Source organism: Cryptotermes secundus, unplaced genomic scaffold, assembly GCF_002891405.2.
Source record: "Cryptotermes secundus unplaced genomic scaffold, Csec_1.0 scaffold821, whole genome shotgun sequence".
Classification (NCBI taxonomy): Eukaryota; Metazoa; Arthropoda; class Insecta; order Blattodea; family Kalotermitidae; genus Cryptotermes; species Cryptotermes secundus.
In genome coordinates this window covers 290,228-314,208 of record NW_019734976.1, presented here as the reverse complement: position 1 = coordinate 314,208, position 23,981 = coordinate 290,228, and the positions used below count along the sequence as shown (strand labels likewise).

At 38.3% G+C, this 23,981-nt stretch overlaps 1 protein-coding gene across 1 annotated transcript in view; it reads right to left on the bottom strand.

Annotated features, from left to right (window-relative positions):
- The window catches only part of LOC111869153 (protein unc-80 homolog), a gene marked incomplete in the record, with an annotated part of 381,072 nt that overhangs the window by 109,528 nt on the left and 247,563 nt on the right, over nucleotides 1-23,981 (bottom strand). Inside the window, 5 exon segments of the mRNA XM_033753297.1 lie at nucleotides 3,403-3,513; nucleotides 6,499-6,692; nucleotides 11,735-11,875; nucleotides 19,951-20,083; nucleotides 20,394-20,642. Of these exon segments, the coding sequence (XP_033609188.1) occupies nucleotides 3,403-3,513; nucleotides 6,499-6,692; nucleotides 11,735-11,875; nucleotides 19,951-20,083; nucleotides 20,394-20,642 (828 nt within the window).

Genomic DNA, 23,981 nt, shown 5'->3' with positions numbered 1-23,981 from the left:
TAAATAAAAGAAGCACAAATGGACACAAGAAAACCTTGTAGTAAGCAATTTCTTAATCTATTCAGGGTGATTCAAAGTCCTATGGCTAACATTTAGGAAGCTGTTAGGGAGGTAATTTGGAGCATAAACGGAGACGAGTGATTGTCCATTTCAACAGTACTCCAGAGTTATGATATTACAATTTTAGTCTTGATATCCTACACTGTTTGTGTGGCTGAACCTTCATCATATCACATGAAGAAGATCATATTACATTTACTTATGGCTCATGCTACTACTGACAGCAACTCAGTGTTAACAGCAAAACATAATATGCCAATATGTATTTCATCAATGGTTTTTGTAATAAAAATGGTAGAATTGCATCAAGAGACTACTAGCACTGGTATCTAGATCACAGGCAACCCACCAGACATGTCTTTGCATCAACATACTGCAGTCTGACAGAAACAGATGAACTCATGCCACAAGCACACAATGACCATGGCAGATGCAAAGCACAGGTAGAAGAGGAAGTGTTTATGCTGCACATGAATATCTATCTACTAGCATTCACTGAGTCACTTGCTGTACGATTTAGGCCTCTTTCAGAGTGCATTTGCCGCACACTTCAGGAAGAGGAGCTGTAACCTGTCCATATACATCTTGTATAAGAACTTGTGTCAGGACAATGAACTTCACCTCCAGATTTCTTGATGGCTTTTTGTGCCATATATTGTGTACTGGACAGGTAACATACAAAACTAAGGACATAAACTATCTCCAAAATCAACATGGATGAGTACTGGAGAATATTATGTTACACAATGGCCTTCACATAATCAAAGATTTGGCATCACTGTTTTGGCATTAATAATAGATGATTATCAAATTGGACCATATGTGATAGCAAATTCTCTAATTTCAATCCACTATGTTGATCTCTTTGAAAGAACATTTTCCCATTTATTGCAGGATGTACCCCTTAATGTTCATGAGGTAATGTGATTTCAGTATAGCGATGCCACTCCTCATTTTTTATACCAAATGTGCAATTCGTTAAGCAACTATTTTCTGGATGTTCCAGTCAATCAATCAATCAGTTTTTTGCTCCGAGAATCTATATTTGTAGATACAACCTCCAGATGAGGATTTGATGGTCTCGTCTCCACATTCTCAAAGCCTGAACCAACTTGATTTTTACTATGTGGATGCCTGAAAGAAAATAACTGTTATTGAATTGAGGATTGCTATAACCTGACCAGTCACATCGGTAATCAATGTTAAAGACCAACCTAAACCACTGGTTCATGTCTCCATGACTCCATTTGATGTAAATGTGAAGTATGCATGTGAGGTTAAGGAACAAAGTTTGAGTAATTCTTGTGAAGAAATATAGAGAACTGTGCACAAATCTACACTATATGACTGAACATTTGTGATAAGTGTAATGTAAAATTCAAACTGAAAATGGTTAATAAATGCGTTTTACATTCAATGTAAATGAGAGTAATCAATAAAAATATTGTGACATGTTGCGCAAAAGAGAACCCCCCCCAAGCAGTGACACGGCGGGGGGGTCAGCGCTCCCCTCCCCCTCCTCCGCACGGTGACGCAACAGGATTGTTACTGTAGTAACAGCGGTTACTACCGCTAGCGTTGCTAGCAACACAGCGCCAGGCAACAAGGCTGTTTTCCGTATGGTCCAATCAAGGCTACATGGGGAGCAGCGAAGGCTATTCACAGTCAGTTGTACTGTAACAGTCGCCGAGTCGAGTTGTACTGAGTCAGTCAGTGAGTCCTGGAGCTACCGCCGAGTTAGCCAGCAACTAGTCAGTTGTATTCTGGCATTTGGAGTGTACTAATTGTGAAACTGCAGATAGCTGTAACCATAAATCTGTAATTTGGGTGATTGTAAGTGCGAATGTGAAATAAAATTCGCTACATCGAATACATCGAGAATTTATTTGTCGCGATATACGCCCGATATGCGACAATATTAAATGTAAATGTAGTGTCATGTGTAGGGTAGTATGCGTGAGGAAAATGACGGATTCTAGCTCAGAGGCTTGGATTTATTAGCACTTTGGTTGCAATCACATTTAAATACAGGCAATACAGTGCTTCACGGATTAACATACTTTCCAATTCACCACTGCGCGCGCGCGCACGCACACACACACACTAGGATTCTCTGTTTCCACTAGTCATCTCCTAGCAACAGTACTCAACACAGAAACTATCACTTCAAATCACTACAACTATTACAAATACAATCTTCCAATCACACTTCAAATCCTCTCAGGCTGACTTCCTATATTCGTCTGTACTCCTGTTTTCACTTCGCTCTGTTCACGTGATTCCGATGCTACTATTTTTCTCTCTATGGCTCACATATATAGCCATGGAACAGACACTGACCAACAGTAAACACATATCACATGTCCTTTACTCACTGTTGTTGTGTGACGTCACCACACATCTGCAAGCTGACGGACATGTAGGAAACATGCCACATGCCATATACTTTTGATGTGTGATGTCACTGATCCTATACAAACTGCCAGACACACAGAAAACACAGCTTGCGCGGCTGTTGTAGGCACGTATCATGTTTACAGACCTGCTGCCTGGCAAATGCATCAATCAAATATATCACACTGCTCCCTCCTTAAGGCTGCTCTTCCCCAGTAGCCTAATGGTGTATCACTGCCCCTTGCTTCTGAGGTTTCTATTTGTGACGTCACTTTCACCGCTCCCTCCTTAAGGTCAGCTTGTCCTGAACAGTTTCCTTATAAGGTTCCAGTTAGATGCAGATGTATCACCATTATTCAAAGGCTCTCTCTCTCTCTCTCTATCTCCCCCCCCCCCAATAGTGGGGTCAAAACTCTTGGAGTGGCCGGTGCTCCCCCATATCTGGCTCTTCTTATGCTAATGCAGCTTCTGTTTCTGCTACGAAGGGGGTGACCCCTCCAAAACATTCACTTTTTGCAGCCTTTCCGTTTGTAGTTCTATGGCAGGGCTTGGCAATGAAAAGGTTAAAAGTGTTGGAACTATAAGTCAACAATGATGATAAACTGAAAAATAATTTATTTATTTCTCCTGCTCCAAATTATCTTCCCATAATCCCCTTAAAGTAAGTCCATATAACTTGAATCATCCAATTTAATATCTTATGAAGTGATGTCAATGAAAAAGTTTACTGTAACATCAATGGTAACAATACTGCTGTTGAACAACCAGTGCCTCATTGCTTTTTAAATATTCCCTCATTGCATGTAAATGACATTAAATTCTTTAGTCTTACAACAAAAATAAATGCTCATCTATGCTTAGATCTCTAGTGGCACCTTTTCCTACATTTCTATAGTCAGTATGAGAAGCATAAAACTGAAATATCTTTGCAGAGTTTGGAAAGCTTACCTTGCCCATTTCACCTCCTTTATACAAATCAAGATCAGCTTCCAAAGCCTTGCGTGGAAATGAAGGCAATTTCATAAGTTCTTCATGTAGAAATACCACACGTTGCACAACCTATATAGATACAAAATGAAAACAGCATTCCATGTCATAGTGACTGAAGTTCCAAGAAGGGAAAACCAAAGGAGATACTAACAGAAAGGAAAGAGATCTGAGAATGTGAAGTGAGGTCTCAAGACTTGCAAAACATACCACAACAAAGGGTGATGGAGAAAAAAAAACAATATATACTTGGTCGTTGATTTAAAACCACAAAGAATGAAAAATAAAAGATGAATAAAATGCAAAAATGTTTAAAAATAAATTATAAAGATGACCAAAAGGTTAGAACGTTAAAAAATACTGTTAATAAATATATGGCCAACATACGACCAGATCGACTTATGACCTGTCACTCAGAATGGAAGTCGGTCGTATGTTGACAACCAAGTGTAATCATTTTTGGACTGCTAGAGAAGATAAAAGTACATTATTTCAAAACCCTGAATATTGTGGCCAAGTGGCTCAGTGAATCAATGAAAGTAGAAGAAATGATCAAGGATATCGATTATGTAGCTAAATTGCAAGGCAGAGGGAGTATCCAATTTTGATTAAATTTCCATCACTTTTGAAGCCAGTAAAAACAAAGTAAAGCTATCCTTGTAACAAGCTGTGGAGGTCCATAGGGTTGTGAGGCATTGAGGCTCCCACATTTTCTACACAATCAGGATCTCAGACGGTGGTGAGGTTGTCAGCCTTAAGTGCTGGCTGCCATTTAGTCTCAGGAAGATTCCTGGTACTCATTTCTGTTAGAGGTTGACTTGACCCCAGGGCCATAGTGTGGGTGGAATGATTAGGTCAATTGAAAAACACAGTGACCTCATCACAAATGTGCACAGTGCCTCAACCAACTACACTACCACATTCCACATTTTTAAAGCTGCCAGTACTAATATATGAAAGAAACATAACCAGTTCCAAAGTTAGAGTGGGCAAAGACCTTTCCATAGAGGCTAGGAGAATAAAGAGAGAACTGGTCCTCTGCATTAAAGATGCAAAGAAGGGGGGGCCACAAAGCCTTCCTAAGAAAAATGTTCTGATAGTAAACGGACAGGCATACAATTTCAGTTATCTGAGGGAAAACATTACACTGGAAGCCAAGAGCAAACAGCTGGACACATCAAGGGTATGACACAGCAGGGGACAGAACTTGAAATGTAACCTAAACAGAACTAAAATATTAGTATGTATGAAACGAGGTAAACTGAAGAAAGATGAAAGCTGGACTGTGAAGAATCAAAAATTGAAGTGGTGGATAAAATGAATTATTTAGGACTAACATTTGAAAGCTGTGGTTCCTGGAAGAGACAAATGCTCAAGACAATAGCAAAAGGGAATCAGACTCTAGTAGCCATGAATGAATGAATGAATGAATGAATGAGTAGCCATAAAGAAATGCCTAGCAAGAAGATCTGATATGAGGGTGAAGAGGTTAGAAAATGTATATGACATGCTGAGAGAATTCAGAATAATGTAGGACAAATATATGTGGGGCCTGGATATAGCAAGGAAAGAAACTGACAAAATTCACAGCAGGTTTTGTAAAATAATACTATAAGTGCTGCAAATAACATGGCTGAACTATAATTAGGGAGGGACAGTAGAAGGAGAAAGTCCTGAGCAAGATTGCAAAATATTGGTTACATTTATTAAGTACAAACTCTTCTGTAATTGTAAGAATGAGTTACGAATGATAGATAAATAATCTGAAGGTAGAAAATTGAGCAAAAAATTAAAAGAGGAATTAGAAAAGGTATGTTTCCAATATATCTGGCAAAACCAGAGATTAATGGAAACAAGATATGCAATTTAGTTAGAGAAAGGTGTAATGATACAGAAAGACTGAAAGTATTTTAAAAAATAAGTGAAAAGATTTCTTTGGTATTTTACTGCAAAATGAAACAGGAGTCGGGTAAAGAGAGCTAAAATGATGAATGCACAAAAAATGAGAGAATGGGAATAATATGGTTAAAGGCAAGCACCTGGAAACTAAGAGGGATCAGGAGGGGATCTGAGAGAGGAAAGTGCCCCTTATGTATGGGGGAGGAGGGCTAAAATGCCCTGAAATGAAAAAGCAGAGAGAACTTGTATGCAGTAATGGTTGAATATAGATGAGGACATGGCATACATGGAAATCATTAGCTGCAAAAATGTAACGATGATAAAACTCATTGTAAATTATTTATTTAAAACTAAATGTAAATTGGAGACCAAACTTGGGGAGACAGACCCTCCCCCCTCCCCTGGAAGCTAAAATGTAAAACGAGAAAACTAATTCAGAGCAGAAATAGTAATGGTGCAGTAGCTGTGGTATCAGTGTGACAGTAACAGTAACTGAACTCACTTAAACAAGGTAAGTACTTTGTACATATTGTGGTTTGTATGCCTACATGTATAGAACCTGTGTACTATAAAAATCTTGGTGTTATGTGGGCAGATTTCTCTGTTTTTTGTACTGAAACACAGCTCAGTAAATTAAACTAACTAAACTATACTAAACCAGATCACCCCAAATTCAATTATGAAAGGAATCTTATGAAACATGGAGACCTTAAAAATGAAAAATAAAATTCATACAGTATATCTGATTCTGATTTCAGCATTTAATTATGAAAAATATAACATTCCAAAGTGTAATATACGTCAAGTCTAATCAATTGATATGAATTTTTTTAGAATTATGCAAGAAAATCGAGAAGTGATAGAATTAGAAATGAAATTCTTAGAGAATAAACTAGAAACTAAAATTAGTTAGTAAGAATTAGGAGCGAAACAACAACAGCGGTTTTGGCCATGTAAAAGAAAAAGGGATAGAAGAAGAATAGTACAATGAGCATTATAATTAAACTTTAAAGGAAATAAAACTCTGGGACAAACCTGAACTCAAAAGAGAAGTTCAAAAGGATAAAAATATATTGGAATTATTTTAAAACTTAAATACAACTTATAAAACAGACATAAGTGCCCCCTGAGGTAATATTACATTTCATACCTACTCACCATGTCTACATTCTTGAGTATGGCCCATGTAAGCAAAACTTTCCCAATCTCAACAAACTTGTGCAGTAGTTCCTGCCTCTGTAGAGCATTAAATGCCTCTTCAGGTTTCATATGAATAAGTTCTAACTGTGGATATTGTGAACGCTTGAAGAAGTAGTAATCTCGCACATAGGCAGACGAATTGTGAATCTGATCTGTATCAAGAGAGTTAATGCTTAGATAACAGAGGTGCTATATGGCGATATTTTCTGCTTTAAACTATGGACCCACCATATGATGAAACAGAATGAGGAATTATATTAATTCAGTTCTTCAGTTTTTCACTGTGTGGATGTGGGCAGCGTCCTGATGTTTCAGAGGTACATGAGGCCTTCATCTTCAGAATCATGTTTAGAGAGCTTGTGATTTGCTGTGTGTATACTATATGTTTATCCATTCATATTATCTGTATATATTTGTATTTTTAAAGAACTACGGGTGGAAGAGTGGGGGCTGGTGCTTTGTCTGGGCCAATAGGGACAGTGGACTAAAAAAGCTGTGAAGAAGACACAGCCCTTTTAAGGGTCTGGAGTACACCAAAAGCAAATTGGAACTGGTGTTTCCAACACTCAACCAACTGCTCAGTAGGCATGACACTGTTTAACTTTCTGTATTGTGAATAAGCTCTATAAGTTCTTGATGACTGTATATTAATAAAAATATTATGTTCCTGGACATTATCCATCCTCCAGAGATAAAGACTAGTAGGATTTACTTCAAGATGGAGAGAGAATCAAGTACCCAAATCGTGTTTTAAATAAAAATAGGATGGCTTAAAAAACTGGATGATAAACAGGATAATGTCCAGAAACATAACATTTGTATTTCTGCACTGTGGGTTAAGCAGCATGGAATATGGTGGTGAGATCACAAGTGGTCAAGAATAGATTTTGGTAGGGGCAGGAAGGAAGAAGCCTGGAGAATGATTCAGAATTGTTTCCATCATCCAGCATTCTAAGGAACTCTAGAGAACACAACGTGGGGAGAAACCTGCTCTGCTGGGTCCATTAAGACAGAGCTGACCTCATTCACTGGAGGTTAGCTCTGTCTAATGGACCCACCAGAATAGATGTCTCCCCCTCCTCACCTGAAACTGAGAATGGAAACACGTCCAGTTTCTGAAACGTTGTGTTCTCTAGTGTTTTCTAGAATACCAGACTATGGGCAGAGTGCAAAAGCTCAGTAATTCTGAGTATTACAATCATCAGACCCATTTAGAATCTAATGGAGAAGGTTGCATCTTAGGAGAGAAATGGACCTATAAAGGGCTGGTGAGTGCACACTGCGGTACTTTTCTTTCATAACTTTTCCAGTCCACTGCCTTTGGCTCAGGTGGCCATCATCCCTCAAAATATTAACATACTATCTCGTGTATCAGCAACTAAAGACGGGGTTCAGATTGGTAATTGGGTTTATTGAGCACTTACAGGTTGTAACTACAATTAATTATAACAGTCCAAGATTACTCTAATTATAACAAATAAATAAAGTCTTCTATATCTGCTTACACTAGTCGTTGCTAGGTAACGGATCTAAACAAAGGCTTGTGTTGATGGAAATCTTAGCTTGCTCTATACCCAAGAACTTAATTGACATCAAAAGTTAAGTGCCATGGAAGCCAAGAATCTATATAAAGAATACTAGATAATTATCAAGACAGAAACAAAATCAATGTGCTGAAAAGTACATGTTCATATGATTTCACTGGTTCTATGCAGATAATTGTGAAAGCATCTGCGACTCTCCCAAAAAGAAAAAAATGATCATTAAATGAAATATGATACAGCAGTGTAACACTGTAACATTATATTACTCACAGCAGTGACTATGATGAGTTCTGTCTCCTTGGATACAACACAATGTAGTCCGATGAAAGTTGATTGATGTTTCAAGGGTGGAAGAGGTGAAATTCTGACTTTTTTAGCATTACATAGTGTTGTATCCCAGAAAGTGGAACTATTTAATATGATATTAGACTATTACTGGGGGTCTCAATATTAAATCACAATTTGCACATCTCTATCTTTTAATTTAACTTCATTTGTACCTAGCTCAAAAAAAAACTTCTCTGAAGCTCCTACAGGAGGAATTTAATGAAAGTCCATGAATATAGATCAACTATTTATAGACGTCTTATGTCATACTTTGGTAGGCTCAATTTGTCCTGTGAAAACATTATACTGTCTCCTGTGAAATGTGGAAGTCATCATTATATAACCATTATCAACAGACCGCAAAAATGATCAAATGCTCATAAATATATGTTGCTGCATAATTTCTTTTAATATTTGAATGAAAGACATGACTTTCAGCACAACATATTTTTATATTTAGTTTCTTTATGATTCCAGATAAAAATGTGAACTGCTTGAAGTTTTTGATTCTTGGAATTGTTACAGGGCTCTAAATGAGGGCTCCTGAATTCTGCAAATTAAACATGCTTACAAATTTGGTTTGTCATGGGCTATATATAGGAAACAACCCTCTAAAAAGAAAATTTGTTTCAAAGAAATAGAATGAATACTATACAGTTTAAAAAAGAAGAAGATACAGCAGCACCATGAATACAGTGGATGTACTTTCCGGCGCTCAATGTGTAACTCTTTGATGTGACAGCAAGTCATTTGTACAGTCAAAAAACTATGTGAACAGTACAGTAGTGCTCAAAGGTTCTTCTGGCTCCAATCATTTGCCTTCAGGTTGGAATTCCATTACACTTGCCATTAGGTATATGACTGAACACAAATTATTCATAAAGAGGCTATGGGCTGAATTACTATGCAATTTAGGTGATTCCCAGCAAAGGCAAGAGACTTTTACTCTTTCCAAAGCTTTCAGATCAGCTCTGAAGACTGCCCAGCCTCATATCCAATGGGTACAAGGATTTCTTTCCCTGAGGGTAAAGCTGTAGCTTACATATCACCTCTATCTAGAGCCAAGGTTAAGCACAGGTGAAATCACGTTTTGACTGAACCATATTATTTCATGGCATGGTGTTCACTTGAGCACAGGGACAGCTTTACTTTCAGTTCAATTTACTTTACTTTACTTTACATAAGAATGAAAACTTACAGTAAGAGCATTCAGTGGTTCATTTGTAATACCTATAAAAACAAGTACCCACAATGTCATGTGTACTGAAAATCTTCAAAATGTGGTTGATCATGTGTTCAAATTGTGACAGAAATAAACCCTGCAAGAGAAATGTGCTGACTGAATAAAAAGTTAACAGCAGTCAGGCAATGTTAAAGATTGAAGTTAAGAAAGTTTTTAAAAGGAACTGGAGTCTCATTGGAATCTATGCTTGCAGTTACAAGATTAATTGAATTTCAGTCACATGACAGTATGAATCAACATAACATAAGGAACCAGATTATGCAGTAAAAAATTCACTTTTGAAAATGTGAATGACATAGTCATTGATCCACAGCAGCTATTTACAGTCAGTAAGGCTTTAACTTAATGCTAATGTCAGTATGCAGAAAGCAATGTAGCATGTAGACCCTTTGCTGGGCAATGGCTATGAGATAAGCAAATATACAAGAACCATTGCTGAGTAACAGCTTAGCAGACAAACATGTTCCCATGGCAACAAATGAACTACAAAAATAAGGAGCATTTCTATGCAGTCCATACCGAGGGATTATAAGCAGGAGAACCTAACTGTCAGTGAAGAGAAGAGTAGACAGTTGGTTGAGCTGGCCACCAGCCTGGGAGTCAGCTGGAGCAATGAGCCAGTTGTGGGATATTCACCAGCCAGTAAGGATGTTAGCAGAGGGCACTGTTAGGATACACTGTCAGAAAACGACTAGTGAAGACATAGAAGACTCACACTCTTTAGAGTGGGTAAACCAGGGAGGTTGTTATAGTTAGTTGTAGTTACGAGTTGTGTGTATAAGTGGTCAATAAATCTGATCACCAATCCAAACCCTGTTTATAGTCACTCAGAGATGTGACAGTATGAATATAGGATGCAGATAATCCTCATGTCATTCAACAACTGCCACTGCACAATGTAAAAGCAGTGATGTGTGCTTGCAAGTGCATTGTGAATTACTGGCCTGAATCCTTTCAGTAAATTATGCATGCAGATCACTAAGTGAAAGCAAAAATGAATTCCTTCTGAAGTTCAGAATGGACCACAGAACTATTTTACATGCTGTGAGACATGCTTGAAGGCAGAAGGAGGTCACTTTCAGCAGTTCTTATAAATATATTAAGTCTGTGTCTCACTTTCACAGTAAGCAGTAACAAATTTTTGTTTATGCAGATAGAGTTAGTGCTACATGCAGGGAAAACGTCTGCACTATTGCTTCTATAGACATACAGTAAAATACAAATGTGCTCTTGCAAGCAACATCTTAATTGAACCACCATAAATAAGATCTAAAAGTATGTGAAGGTTGAATATTACGAGTAATACAATTACTGAATTTTTTAACAGTATCCATCACCCTGTTTTTTTTAATCTGAAGACAAAGAGGATGATGGATATTGCCCAAAAAGTCTCTAGTCTGACTACAAATCTGTTGTCTTGGCAGGCATTATAAATCAGACTTTGAAATGTACAGAAGTCACAGTCAGGAATTAGAATGGACCTTATATTATCAGCAGTGACTGATGGCTTCCAATGAAATAAAATCACTATCAGAATAATATAGTTATTTTTTTTAGTCTCCTCTTTTGTGTCATATGTAAATATTCTTATACTGTGGTCTCATTTCAAAGAGAGACTGTATAATTTTTACCTCCCCATTCATTCCTTTCTTCTGTAAAATAGAAGAAAGATTTTAGTGCAACATAAAGTTTATTTCAGGTCACATACATTAAAGTAATCTGAAACTCCATGATGTATGTAAGGGAGATGTGTTAAATTCAATAAATGAATATGCCTTGTGATAAAATTTATAGAATTTGATATATATTTCCCCTGCATTCATTGCAACGAAATTCATCTGATCAAATTATTTGGATTCCACAGAGCTTACTGAAATGACACATCACTGAATTATGATATTTAGTATACTAGCACTGACATTATAACATGATGTAGTCCTATTAAAGAATTCTGTCACATATGAATAAAAACTGAAGTCCACAATTTCTATGAGCATGACATATATAACAAATTCATAGAATAAGGATAAATTGTTAAGTAATTAAATAAAAACATAGTAACTCATTAAACATTACTTACGAGTTTTGTGATCTACAAGGAAAAATTCTTTATGTCTTGATTCTTCAATGCCAAAGAAATCCAGTGATTCCCTTAGAATCTGGCAGAATTGGGTGTCCTCTTGTACTGGGAACTGTGATGGAATGCCTCCCGCGTCTTGTTCTATGGGAATTACAACACATCCTTAATTTGTGCCAGCAATTTTTCTGTACAATGCAGTAATTCTTGCTCAATCTTTCATTGCATGTAGAAAATCGCTACATCTGAAAGTGAGACTAATTCTAATTAAACTAATTCTGTAAGCTACAGTAAATTCAAATTCACCTTCTACAATAAATGAAATTAAAAGCAATAATTCTAAATATAATCTGACTCAACATGAACTGTAGTGCTCCTAACAATAACACAGCTTTGAATAAAATTTCCTCTTGCAACATCAGAACTCACATCATGTACATCAAACAATTACATAACTAAACAATATCTTCTAACAGGTGCCTCACAGCTTGAGCTGTTCCTCCCTTAGGCTCACAGTCAATTGGTCATCACCCCTACCTTCGCTAACTTTTGTATGCTGTCATCTGTATGTCACAAGCTACTGCCTTGTTCCCTGCATTGTTCACAGGTTACACCTTCCCGGGCTTCCCCTCCTTTTTTGCTCCTTGTTGGCGCAACTTTTCACAGGTGTGGGCTGGTGCTCACACAAGGGGATGTTGTTGTGGTGTAAAGGGCACTGATACTGATACTAAATTCAGGTTGGTGTTGTGCTGGATTTTTGGTGCAAAATTTGGTGTAGACAGTGCAAAATGTCTAGCAGAGAACCCTGGCTGTGTTTGTGTTTGTGTGTGAGTGTGCACAAATGCATATGTGTGCAGGCCAAATTTAGTGTTTGTGGGATTTGGGTCAACAAGCTTGTGCATATGTTGTGTATCTTCGGAGCATTTTATGGAGGTATGTACTTCGTGTGTTCCCTAGGATAGGCATCTGCTTACTGTAATTAGTATACTGGTGATTATTTTCAGCACTTGTGAGCTTATATGCATTTAATCTTTGAGTGATTTTGTATATGCGTGATTTTCTTTAATTAGCTACAGATAACCGCCATGTTGATTGCCATGTGTTTCGTGCAAGAGTTTTGGAGTCGTTTATTGCCCAGATGATTTTTAGGGAAGGCATTGGTAAGATCACCAGAGAAACTGTTTGGTATTTGGGTTGGATGGTGCAAGAATCTGGCAGCCAGCTATACTAGTGGTGTATATGTGTTAGTTGTGGTTGTGTTCATGCTCAAGTGCTGTAATCGTTGAGTAGGTGCTTCCCCCTCACCTGAGAACAGGAACAGATTCAATTTCCCAAACTTGCTGTCTAGTTTTTTAAGATACCCGATGATGGACAAAGTCCAAAAAAAAATAGCAATTCTAAGGGTTAAATTTATGCTGAGCACAATCTATAAAGAAGCCTGGTAGAGCATATTGTGGCATATAGTCCCCCTTCTTAGGCAACATCTGCGAAACAAAGAGACAACGGCCGTCGCTAGGCAGTAGTCCACGTGCAACAATGAAAATACTGTTTGAAGTGGTGTTTTCTATGTTGTCCGCTCCGAGGCTATATCACTTGACCGACAGAGTTCATCCCTGTTGTAAAATTGCAGCACATGGAAAACAAAGTTTTGCACACCATTGAAAATTTGCTGAAGTGCATACCAGTCTACGACTTGCACACAGCTTTCAACTTTCTGTATGTATATGATTATATAACAAAATTGTGCAGACGACAAGCAGAACTCATACAAAATCATGAGAATGAATATGTTAGCGGTATAGGATAAGGTGAAGCCTACATAGAAAATACAACAGGCTTAAACTTGGCGGTGGTCAAGCTTATGACCGTTCAAATGACTAAGTTTTCGTTGTAGCATAAGATATGTAAGTTAGGCATGATCTGCTCTATAAAGCCTGTACTGACAAAGGACTTGTGTGTAGTGCAAAAGGAAGAATTTTCGATAACATGCTATATACGTATGTGCAAAATATACACTTGACGAAAGGCCAAGCATATTCAAGAGACAAACCCATTTTCTCATCAGAGAGGATGTTACATAAGGACTATTACTGCAAGAGTTCAGTTAGAAAAAATCTCTGGTCGTGGTCCTCAAGGGGCCTGATGCCAAGATGAATTGTTTTGCGGTAAACCGCCAGTCGTAAAGTAACTCTCTCTTTCTCTCTCTCTCATCCTCGTTGTACGTGAAGCAGGGATGGCTACCTGCACAAGAACTGCCCACAAAAGGGTAATACGGCATTGATACCGAAATGCTGCAACTGCAAATTGATGGGTGGAGAGGAACCTCATTCCTCCAACTGTTGAGGCGCATGCACTCCAAAGAAGAAATGTGGAAGAGAAAGTTGCAGAGAGTGCCCAAGACTAGAATTGGAAGGGTGTTGTCTTCCAGCCACACAACCCCAGAACTATCCTTCATGGCGGTGCTATACAGCAACACAACGAGACCAGCAGTCACACCCGCCTTCAGTTGCACAGGCCTGCACCAGCAGAGAATGAGTTCCCCTTCCCTTTGAGGCACAACCAACATGTTAAAAAGAGTTGCAGTAGTATTTCAGGAGATCATGACAGAGCTCAGTGGGGCCGAATTAGAAGAAGACAGAATAATGGCCATCACAAAAACTGTATTAAAACTCATGAAGCAAACCGGTTGCTAGATTTCATAGGTGGTATAAAGGCTAGCAGCAGCTGTAAATGAAAGACCCGTCCTCTCGTCAAAAGGGGTGCCCCACATCAACAAATCTACAACTGCCTGAAAGTAACGAAACGCTGGTCTTGGGCCCCAGATGGGGCTTGACACCAAGACAGACTGGCCAACTGATTGTCAGTCATAACATGAACTGCAACTTTGACTTTCAATTGGAGGCAAAACCCATGTGGAGACGGATTTGAATACCTCCATCAAAACCCTGAGAGTCATAGGACGTGACAAAAAGGGAACTCGGTGCCTGGGGGTATAACTGGGCCACACTGTTCCTGCAGGATATATATACAGGTACTCAAACCTGAAATTCACTGTGCTAGTGAGAGCCATCAGCGGTTGTAAATGACAGACCTGTCCTGTCATCAGAGTGGGCAATTCACATCAACAAAGCAACAAATGTTAGAAAGAAACAAGAAGCTGATCTTGGGCCCCAGATGGGGCTCAACACCAAGACAGACTGGCCGAATGACCATTGGTTGTAACATTGCTTCGATTTTGTCTTTAAATCAAAGATGAAATTCATGTGGAAGCGGGTTCCCATATCTTCATCATAGACCTGAAAGTTGTAGGAGGCGATAAAAATGGAACACAGTGCCCAGAGGATATAAATACGGGGACCTCACTCTCCAGGCTTGGGGAGTCTCAAATCTGAGACAGTAAAATATGGTCATGATTCCTGCAGGTTCTTGGACCCAAAACTGACTGCACTAGAAAGGATCATCAGCAGTTGTAAATGACAGATCCATCCTCCTGTCACAAGGAGCACTCCACATACTGCCTGACAGTAATAAAACTCTAACCTTGGACCCTACATGAGGGCTTGACACCAAGAAAGACTGGCCGACTGACCTGTGGTCATAATATAACATCAAAAAAATAGTTGCCACAAAGTAGTTCAGGCCAAATCTTGTTAAAATGTGGGAAACCAGGGATTAAATCTGTGACAAAAAGATGATTCAAAAGGAGAGTGCTGACTGAAGAAAAGAGGAGTTAAAAATCACTCTAAGTCATTAGGATGCCAGAACAATAAATGGGAGTTACTCTTGGATCTGTGTTCACAGTCTCAAGACTAATTACATTTTGCTCATATGGACTAACAGTTGTACATGAGCTTGAACAAGCAGACTATGTAGAAATAATTCAGTTCTCTGACTGATTGCTATAAAATATATATATAAGAATGTCAAGGAGCCAGGGCTGCTGTTTGTAAGAGATGATGTGTGAATTTACCTCAGTAGTCATGTCACTATGCAAAATATATTAATAAAGAGTGAAGAAAATCCTCATGCAATTTAACATATTCCAAACATTTCTTCAGCAAACCACGAATGAATTCAGAGCAGTGCATTAGTGTACTGCTTCTTCCATCAGTCATCAGCTGAAAAACAATATTGATATTTCCAGCAAGATAAATGCTAGTGCACATATTCTAGCCACCCAGATCATGTGATCTTAGTTATTGTGATCATTATGTCTGAGGAAGAAAAAAGTAAGTTTTTCTCCTTTCTTAACTAATTAAGCACTACGCCATGAAGGAGTATGGGGAGCGGCTATATAGACCCATGTTTTCCTGCTCTCAGCTCTAGATGGAGGTGAGTGGTTAGCTTCACACCCATGCCGCTTTATACCCAGAGAAAGAGCCCCCAGTACCCATTGGATAGGAGGATCGGTGGGCCCCAGAACCAGTTTGGACAACTTGGTGAAGAGTCTTAACCCTTGCGTGGCTTCAACTTTGATTCCTTTATCATCCCGCCTGTAGTCAGTCACTGTACCAACTGCGCTAACCTGGGTAACTTTAATGGAATAACGTATAAAAAAAACCCTTGCACCACCAAACCTCTCTAGAATAGAATAACACATGCAACTGTTACTAGTTTCAAAGGATGTACTTCACTGAGTACTGTTAAACTTGTTTATGCAATTGATGTGATGCTAGAAAAAAGAAAAGGGTCTCTTCCAGCAGCTTTTATAAAATTTGTAAAGTTTGTGTTGCCCTTTTACAGTAACGGATTTGGATCCTCTGTTTAAGGATTGAGCAATGTGACAATGCTGCATGTGTTGTCATCTCCAAGGTCATGCAATAAACTACTATCGTGCTATTGCTAACACCATATTTCCACCACAGTTGTATACTCTTTCACGCAGCTGCAACAGGAACACAGTCTTATCATATAGGCATTGTTACCAAAAGATTTCTAAAGTCATTCTTCCAACAAGAAAGTGACAACCTTAAATGTATTTGATAAGTGAAAAATTTCTTTATATCATTAACACTTATCTGTCTAAACAGAATCTCTTCATTTTATCTATGATTAGGTACAGCTTTAGAAGCCATGGGTATGGATTAGAAGATCTGATTATAAGATATGAAACTGATGGATATATTTGCGTCACTTAAAAAAATTTATCCCATATTATTGTACAAATAAGGATGTGGAACATGGAAATAGAAATATGATATTTTGTAGAAATTTAATTGTTTAAGTATAAAAAATTTAGAGTGAAAAATGCACAAATTATTTAAGGGGAATCTGCTGGAAATAACAAAAAAGGAAACTGTAATGGTTACACAGGTAACAGTGATGGAAGAACAAAACTGTCATATGCAACACTGGAAATAAGAGCAAAGGGTATGAGATGTACACAAGGGAGTGTCAGCAAACAGGTTACTGTTATGAAGCTGGACTGTGATGTCACCTAGTGATATAGAAAAGCTATTACATACATTACAGTTGTTTTATTTCCATTTGTGACCTATTTCCTGACTCCCTTCACAGAATGACAAATGAAAAGGACGTGTTAAAGAGAAGGAATGGCTTGAAACAGAAGGTGAATGGCTTACAGGAACACAGGGAAAAGGGTAATAAGATGTGTGACATGAAGACTATGCAGAATTTGAAATGTCTAGAAGAAGAATAGTATGCTCTGGTGGTGTTTTAAACAATCATGTCTTTTCATTCTTTGACTGGGCTAATTTTCCTGACATGCTGTCCATTTTAGAAGAAGATATAAATTACCATCTAAGTAACTATCTCCATGGATTCGTATCCTTGAAAACCCAACAGTCACCCAGCTACTCAAGAACCTCCCAACATATCATGGAACCCAAAAGTTCATTACCGTTTCCACAAAATCCAAACACTGGCCCCTCTCCTGAGCCAGATGAATACTGTTCATACCACCTCATCCTATTTCTCTAAGATCCATTTTATTACAATGAGGTTCAAACCTAAGTAACCTGTATTTTAACTGGACTTGGAGCACAGCTTTTGCCAGACAGAACCAAAGCACAAGCTGGGGAGTATTATATGAAGATGTAAGCACAACTTCCTGATTAACGTTGTGGCAAGACTTTTGTCTTACTGACCTACACTTTACAGAAGTGCCGAAAGCGGTGTCCATGCACATTAAAACACATCTGGCTCCAGCACAAGTATGGGACCCTTGCTGCAGCTCACCATAATACACTCCCAATTTCATTCAGAAGGGCCTCTAAAGAGTACCTAGATTTTTCTTTTGCGCTTTTTGCTTCAAATTTTTGCCACATATACAAATGGCATACAATCAAATCTGCCATATGAGGTGGCCACAGTCACCAGCTAATTACCTTTCACAAAAAATCATGAAGGGGTCCTCTAGAATGTTGTGATGTGTGGGCTGTTACATTTTTATACACATATCTTTTTTTTCTTCAGTGAGCATTTAAACGAATTTTTCCAATATATTGTTTGCATAATGCTCCAAGTTCACCACGCTGTAAGAACATATAGGCCCAATTATTCTCCAACCACTAACCTTGCACCATACACCCCCTTTTTGGTATCATGTGAGACGTTCCAGTTATGGGTGTTCTGGGAATTCACAAAGCAGCTAAAATAAAGATTCACTGTTCACAAAGATAAACACTGAATTGATAATTCCCTCATGGGCAGATTGTAACATCCAATTATAAAAGTTTATGCACAAAACTAAATCTGCAGTAAGCAACTTCTGGACCACTAACACTCTGTAGAGATAAAACACACAAGAGCTCTTGAGACCTCTTACAACTGAACTTTTCTATATTCCACATTCTTGCCATAGCCCCCCATTCTCATTAGAACATCCTCAGATCTGTTCTGTGAGATGATGTTTTGCGCATCATTTCATTTTATCAGTATTGGAACATGTTTCTGGCAAATCGTTAAAAAATTTCAGGATACAATTTTTATTGTTATATAGGCTCTGTACGAAGCTGTACACTTGGCTTGAACAAGTTCTTTTTTAGAAGAAATATCTACAAAAAATATATGCTGTTTTGTCATGCACTTAACCCTCCTTAAATCATATCCACTCACTACAAGAAACATCCTTGAGTGAGTAGCCCTGCGTCAAGTCACAGTATTGGCACAGCATAACACTCTCCATCTACTGCATCAGCTCTGGTGACCAAACCTGTGCTCCAATTGCTGTTAAAGTGTAGGTCACTTAGGTTTCGATCTTTGTTATCCTCGCAGCTATGCTTAGATCTTCCTAGTAGTCTTATTTCCTTCTGGTGCTCCCACCAAAAACCTATATGCATTCCTCTTCTCCTCAATGTGTGCTACATTCCCTGCCCATTCAACGATTTCATTATGCTAATTAGACTTCACAAGGAGATAAAGTTATGGAACTCTTTATTATGCAGTTTTCTTCAATCTCCACCACTTCATCCCTCTTTGGGCCAAATCTTCTCGGCACCATGTTCTCGAACACCATTAGTCTACGTTCTTTCCCTAGTGTCAAAGACCCCACCAAGTTTCACACCCATACAAAACTACAGGCACAATTAGTTTTTAGGTGTTTAGACAGCAGATGAAATCTAAACTGGATGGTAGCAAGCATTAACTATACTTAATCTGCTTTTAATTTGAAGAGATGGGGTTCTTCTGTTTCAAAACAGACATCCTCTTTCTTTGCTCCTGACAAAAGGAGTACGAGATGACAACAACAAAAAAACAAAGCATTACATGTCATAATCAACTGATCTGCAATAACTATGGCTAATATATGTGAATTTTAATATTTCATTAATACTAGTATTTTACAAGAACTTTATGACATATTTTCAATATTTTATTTTCATGTATCTGAACTTTAGTTTCCCTTTAATATGGTACACCCCTTGAAGATGGCCCAATGTGGATGAAATGTGGGTTCTAACAGTGTGTAATCAGTACAAGAAAATAAACTGCATATATGGTAATTTTTGTCTTGTTCTAAAATGTCTTTACATTCTTGTCTCCATTGATCTACATCCAGATTTCAATATCCTGCAACTACAGTGTTGGGAGGCAGATTCAAATTTAACAATGGGATTTATATCATAAAGAATGCAATGCTAAGCCTCCTGGGGTCTGCTGAACTAGACAAGAACTGCTGAGTTCTCTGATCCACAAGCAGTGCAAGTATTAATTTCACACTCACATAACCCTGAATCTGGACTTAAACTTTTTCTTACCTTGTGGCCCATGAACAATGATTTTCTTAGCTGATGGCACATTTGCGGTAAGTAGAATTGATGCATCACATTGTTCCTTCCTCAGAATCTGTTTCAAGTCTTTGAACATTATTCCATGCACACTGTGCACTACCTAAACATGAAAGGAACCTATAGTTCATTACTAGAAATAATCACAAAGAAATGTGATAACTGAATGCACAAATGACTGAATTACTTGCATATTCTTCACAGTGGTAAGCATTGAAAAACTCTGACACAACACATTTCATTTATGCTCAGTGCAGCAGGAATAATTTTTTCCACCCTTCCACAAAAAGCAAGATGATTCTTAACGAGTTTCTTCTAGAATTTCAAACCTCTGTTAACACAATTTTTCCACCTTCCCATTAGAATGATATGTATCCAGAATGGTTAATAAAATGTAAAATACACTGACTTACCATCCAGAGAATAGAGAGAGCAGTCCCTATAAGTTTGTGGCCATCCTCCTGAGGTGATCTCACATAGAACATCACATAGCCAATTATATAATTATAAAGAGCAAATGCTGCTTGTTGTGGGAGTTTGGGTACAAATCGAATCAAGTGGCGAAGGATTTTGAACATCAGTTCTTGTTTGTCCCGTGTGAGTCTCTCCAGGACATAACGCAAGAAGAGGGCACTATCTTCCACCAGGCAACTCCAAATTACCTATAGTATGAAATGAATATAATATTAATCATTCCGAGAGATATCTTTCTTTTCACCATTTTGTCACTGAGTGTGTAACTTAAGAGTGATCTGAAGACTGTCATTTAAACATGGTTTTTCTATGTTTAATTCCTTCACATTTCCTTTGGAACATCAACAGATGAAAATATCACTCTGATGGCATTAACAGTTAACACAGTGGTGGCTCTTGACTGCTGTGAGGATGTGGTAATTACTCTTTAGAACAGTGTTCCCTGAACTCCATAGATCCTTTCCTTGCAATTGTAGACTGTCATAAACCATACTTGAAGATTTAAATGTTTATGATAATTTCTCCTGCATACTGATGTTTCCCTCACACATTCAACATCCTGACATACATGTTTCCTAATGCAAAATAAACTGCACATTGTACTATAAAAAATTATCCTGGGAATTCACAGCAGATACACATCTAATGAAATTGCAGAACCTGCAAAACAAGGTTCTCCACTTCATTGGCAATTTTCCAAGGCACACATCGGTCCATGATTTACACATGGCTTTCAAAATTCCATACATATAACATTATATAACAAAATTATGCAGGCAACAAGCAGAAGTCATACAAGATCATGATAATGAGAAAGTTTGCAGTATTGGACAAGGTAAAGCCTGAAACAGAAAGTATAGGGGGCTTAAACTTGGCGGCAGTCAAGCATATGACCATTCAATAGAGAAGACTGCTGTTGTAGTGGAAGCTACTAGAAATAGGACAAAATCTGCTGTACTGAGCCTGGACGGACAGTGGCCCTGTATATACTGTATATACATTTTCAACATGTTTAACATGTAAAATGTAAACATCTTTTACATTATGGCAAGTGACTTACTACTGCAGACAATGACTCTGACTAAAGACAGGCCAATCCTCTCTTCAGAGAGGGCGCCCCTCAGTAACAAGACTGTAACTGTCAAACAGTAATAAATATCTGGTGATGAGCCCCAGATGGGGCTCCACACCATGACTGATGGACTGATTGTCAGCTGCAATATGACTTTCTTTCACCTGACAGTTCAGTTGAGTTCTCGATGGAAGATCACCATGGAAAGTTTGTCGTGTGGAGACTGCGTGCGTGTGTAGAAGACTTTACTCATGTTCCTGGGTCTCAATTGCATTGCCAGGAGAGGACTTGTGTGTGTGTGTGTGTGTGTAACAGTGATTTATAAAGTGTGGAACCAGCGATAGCGCTGTAATGAAATGTGATTATGAGAGATTGTAACCAAGGTGCTAATAAATCCCATCATCCGAACTATAACCCGTCATTTTTGTCACACATACCACCCAATACATGACAATACCAAAAAGAAACACATAGAAACTTTAAATGACACTAGTAAGAAGGATGATGTAGAAGTAAATGCAGTGAAAATTGACTTTATGTTGCTGTTTGCTAAACAGAATGCATGGCAAAATCATGACATAAAGATAGTGAAAAGATCCTTTGAAACTGTGGCACAGTTCAAATTTTTGGGAATTACAGCAGAAAATCAAAATGTGATTCAGGAGGAAATTAAGATGATTGAATTAGAATAACTGCTTGTTACCCTTTAGTCCAGAACATTTTGTCTTCTTGTCTGCTGTATAAAAATAATTAGAATATACAAAACTATAATTTTGCCTGCAGTTGTGTATGGCAGTAACTTGGTCTCTGAAATTTAGAGAACAACATAAACTGAGGATGTTTGAGAACAATGACAAGGAGAATAATTGGATCAAAGAAGGATGAGGAGAAAGGAGGTTGGAGAAAACTGCATAATAAGGAGCTTCATAACTTGTAGTCTTCGCCAAGTATAATTACAATGAAGTCAATAATGATGAGAAGGGCAGGGCATGTAGCACAAATGGGAAGAATTTGAATGCATATAGGCTATTGATGGTACAGCCATAAGGAAACAGGCCACTAGGGAGCCCAAGACATATGTGGGTCATGTGTCATGTTCCGTGGCAAATAATTGTGGATTCTGGCTTTGACGAAGCTGTTTACAATTACAACTACAATCATTCTGAAGTAACTTCCTCCAGATGATGTGACCTGACTAGTCCATGATCTCATCTGATCTCTGGTCTGGTTTTCTCTGTTCTGATCTGGTCTCCTTATATCTGATGTAATCTCCCTGAGGTAGGTTCTTGGCGTACCAAATAGCAGACACCGCCAAGAACAGTACAGTATTTCGTTTCCATGGTAACCTCCTGCCTATATTTGCGTTACCACAAAAACACCTCCAGTTCTGCCATAACTTATATGTCTGGCTGAGTGTTTCCATGGAAGTGCACATATAGTAGACCCACGGTAAGCCACTGTTGTGGTAACGTGCTTTGTTTATGCTCGTTGCCTAGGAAATCAACTGTGATCTCACTCAACTGTTCCAGCTTTTAGGCAGCATGCCATAATATTAAACTGGATCTTAGATAGGATTGGGTGATGTGGAATGAATTGGTCTAGATAAGGGTACGGACCAGTGTAGGGCTCTTGTGAACCCAGCAATGAGAATTTGGGTATCATAAAATTTTGGGAAGTTCCTGAACAGCTGCAGAAATGGCAGCTTCTCAAGAAGGGCTCAGCTCCATAAAGTTAGATATAACAGTAGTTCCAATGTAAGTTAATTCCTTCAAAATTATTGGCCTGAGAATCAAATGAGACAAAATGTGACACTGAGAGACAAAGACTGGAATACGCTTTTGGATTTGGAAATGTGGGCAGGCATAATACAAGGGAAAATGTGGGTAATACTCAACCCATATATGTAATACTGGAATGAGTTAAGAAAGTTGTTGGCAGGCAACAGAGGCTATACAGACTTAATGTGAGCCAAGACTTCTTGCATCAGAGAGTACAGTCTTCTGTGCCATGATGCTATGTAGTCTGGCAGAGCGTTATCAACATTTTTGAAGAATCTGCTGCCTCCATATTCAGGTTTGAAGAATGTCAAGAGGGAAAAAAATAGTATGTTATATAGGAAGAGAAATGATGGGATTGGGTGTAACTATCTGCCTGACTACACAGCATCACATCTCAGAAGGCTGAACTCTTAAGTCTTCACTGCCACAGGAACTTCAAATATCATTCTGCATCACAGATATTTACTTCCATTTCCAAATTATCACTGCAGAACTGCAGGATCTAAATTATATAGGCCACTTCTGGCCTACTGTACCAGCCCCAGATGATAGGTGAGGGTGATTGTGGAGCAATTGGTGGAATGAAGATTGGCAGGGGAAATCGAAGTACTTGGAGAAAACCTGCCCCAGTGCCACTTTGTCCACCACAAATCCCAGTTGACCACACCTGGGCCGCC